This window comes from Antrostomus carolinensis, unplaced genomic scaffold (assembly GCF_000700745.2).
Source record: "Antrostomus carolinensis isolate BGI_N321 unplaced genomic scaffold, ASM70074v2 scaffold49040, whole genome shotgun sequence".
In the NCBI taxonomy this organism is placed as follows: domain Eukaryota; kingdom Metazoa; phylum Chordata; class Aves; order Caprimulgiformes; family Caprimulgidae; genus Antrostomus; species Antrostomus carolinensis.
This window is the reverse complement of record NW_010288624.1, coordinates 421-3506: the sequence shown is the minus strand read 5'-3', so window position 1 is coordinate 3506 and position 3086 is coordinate 421. Positions and strand designations below refer to the sequence as shown.

The window sequence follows — 3086 nt, the reverse complement described above, 5'->3', positions numbered from 1 at the left end:
GTGGAATAAAGTAGTCTTTTCTGTTAGCAGAGTAAGAAAGACATTTGGAATCTGATCAAAATCTCACTGAATTAACTGAAGTTAATTTTAAAAGTCTTGTGAGTTCCTGCTAGCCTACATGCACCATTGTTACCTCTGCTCTTAGTTACTGGAGGTTCAAAGCAGAAGTGACCACTTATCCCTCTAAGACAACTAATAAGTACACTGATAATAGCAGATAAAAGAATAACTATATTCTGAAAATAGGGCATACTGGCCTGTGAGATACTAGGGACAAAACAGAGATCAGGAATCCATCTATGGTAGTAGGTAATCTTATTTTATTGAATAGTTTGAAGTGCTGCTTAAAATAACAACACTTTACAGCCTGTACATGCAGTTTCAATTTTAAAAAATTAAATATATTTCTTTTGCCAAAGAGAAAACATGTATATTTATGTACATCATTTTGAGATAAAAGAAAGAATTACCATTTACAGCAGAAATTCCTCTTTACAAATCTTTTTAAGCGACAAAGCAGAAAGTAGCAATTCTGTAGAATGTAAAGTATACAAACTCTCTACACTGAAGGTATAGTTTATTCATTGAGAGACATTAGCAACTGCAGAAGAAGGTCGTTTAAGGATGGATTCAACTGAAAATGACAGTGGCTCAGTTGCTGAAAGTTTTGATGTGGCCTGTTTGGCCCCAAAGAAGTCTTCTGCACATTTGTCTATTGTAAACTTGTATTTTTTGTTCTCTTTAATGGCACACTCTCTGTATTTCTTAGAAGCATCTTCAAAAGTCTCTTTCACAAATGGTGTTCTCAACTCTGCTCCTGATCTGTCAGGAAATGTTTGCTGGAACAGCGACTGAAATGGATTGTATTTGAGTGGTGGAGGGGGCTTGGTACTGTCTTTGCTGATCTTGCTTAATACCTGTTCCTGAGGAGCCAGAGAATCCTTATCAGAAATCTGAGAGAAAGTCCTTTTTGGAGGAGAGAAAGCTGACCTCTCACGAGCTTCCTGAGGAAGGCACGGTATCTCATTACATGACTGCTGAATGTCTTGCATGTGGGTCAGAACGAGTGAATTTTCCAGTTTTGGAGACATGATGTCGTGCTCAGTGTTTGGACAGTCCTGACTTTGTGAGACCTTGGCATCCCAACCTGCCCCAGGTTTAAGAGCTTGGACAGTAGTAGCATTTAACACGCATTGCTGGTAGAGGAGAGCATCGCTAATGGGGCCACCACATTTTGGCCACACTAAGAACCTAGAAGACAGGGGATACTGCCTGTAGGTAGTAGCTACACTGACATTTGAAGAAATCAGTTCCATATTGCTGGATCCTGAATACTGCATGGTTAGATCAAGGCAGGTTGGTAAAAAATTGCAAAACTCCTTGTTTGGAGTATCAGCTTGAGCAGTGTTGAAGGCTGTTTTAAACGAGTTGTATTCAGCTCCATGCACCATGCGGTTAGGGAGAAAAAGGGCAGCTGCTTGTGTGGCTTCCATCATCTCTCTCTCTTTATACTCTCTCTCTAGCATAATGTTCTCCAACTCTTTATCAGCAAAAGCCCGTCTCTTTCTCATCCTGTCACTTACAGGGGGTGGCAAGGGTGAATTCCCTCCCAGGTAAGGGTCTGTTGTAACAGGACGGTAACCTAAAACAACAAAGCAGCATTAGGAATGAAGCTGCAGAAGAAAAACATTAAAGCTGTGTTTGTAGAAGGGCTCCATTTGGAGCCAGTCTCTCCAGGTGCCAAGCACTTGCTACAAATCCTGGACCCCCTCAGCTCCTACTGAAGTCCCCCTGCCACGGAGGCTCAGCTGCCTGCACCGTCAGGCACATTCAGTACAAGTTCCTCAACGCAGATAAGCAAGCCCAGCTCCTCTGCCATGTGTAGTCTCCTGCAAAGCTAGCTGATTAGTAACTTCGAAAAGCAATTCCAAAACAGCAGATCGGGGGGGAGGGGAGGGGGGAGAAGAAAAACTGCAAAACCCTGCTGTGTATTATGACTGGAATTGCATCATGCAGACTAAGGAGCTAATCATCCTTTTTTAACAAATACAGAAAGTATTCAAATATTTTGCTTCTTCTGAACTAAAAGAGAACTTTGACAAAACATAGAAACTCAGTCTCCAGTATATTCAATTACCAGGCTAACTGGATTCATTTAATATAACCAATAGGGTTCAATCCTGTTTGCTCTACCTAGACGAGTAATCCCATTGAATTATTGGAACTACTTACACGAGTAAGGAGAACAGGTTTTTACCTGTTTTCACTCCCATTCCTCTCACATGGACTGCCCCACTGCCAAGGAATATATCTATACCTACAGCTGATGCCTTTTCTATTCTCTAAAGATGAATCACTATGTACATATTGCTACAGATGGTAGAAAATTGCAAGGAGAGCTAGGAGAAAAGAAAAAGAAAGTCAAGATAAATTAGAGGAAAGAATAAAGAAGAGTTTGGGGTTTTTTAAGACTGAGCTGTAGACAAAAATTAGAAGTTTCGAACAGGATAAAATTTAATTTTGCTTGCACAGGCAAAGAAAAGAGATTTCTATTTGAAAAAAAAAATATATATATATATATTTAAGAACTGTAGTGCTTTACAGAGCTGGAGTTTGGAAAGTAGTTCAAGAAGAAGACATAGAAATAAATTCGGGCACGATCCGAAGAGGGAGTGAGGAACAAAAAATACACCCTCTCACCAAAATATCCATCTTTAAAATGCCCTTCTTCCACAGTTAATATTTTCGAAAGGGGGGGGTGGGAATGAGCAACCTATTATTCAAGCGCCCTTACTAATGATAATGCAGCAAACGGTGCTGCTGTGTCAGGCGTTGAGATCAAAACGGGTGGGAAGGAGAGGGGGGAGAAAAAGCTAATTGATTTATTCATTTGCTGATAAAAACATTTCGCGAATCAGTTACCCCGCACGGCAAAACGCTGCCGGGTAGTCATGTAAAAAGAATGTCAGCTTGTAACAGTAACTCTCAGATTTCAAATTAACCGTTGCTGGCATTTCAGGCCATTATTTTGGGCGGGGGAGGAACTGAATTTCTGCCACATCGATTCCAGCCGCGAAGGGCAGGAG

At 40.8% G+C, this 3086-nt stretch overlaps 1 protein-coding gene across 1 annotated transcript in view; it reads right to left on the bottom strand.

Moving 5' to 3' along the window:
- Positions 1-581: 581 nt before the first annotated feature.
- DMRT2 (doublesex and mab-3 related transcription factor 2) overlaps positions 582-3086 on the bottom strand; it is a gene marked incomplete at its 5' end in the record, with an annotated part of 2897 nt that continues 392 nt past the window's right edge. Inside the window, one exon of the mRNA XM_010167270.1 lies at positions 582-1642. Within this exon, the coding sequence (XP_010165572.1) occupies positions 582-1642 (1061 nt within the window). The remainder of the gene's footprint in view (positions 1643-3086) is intronic.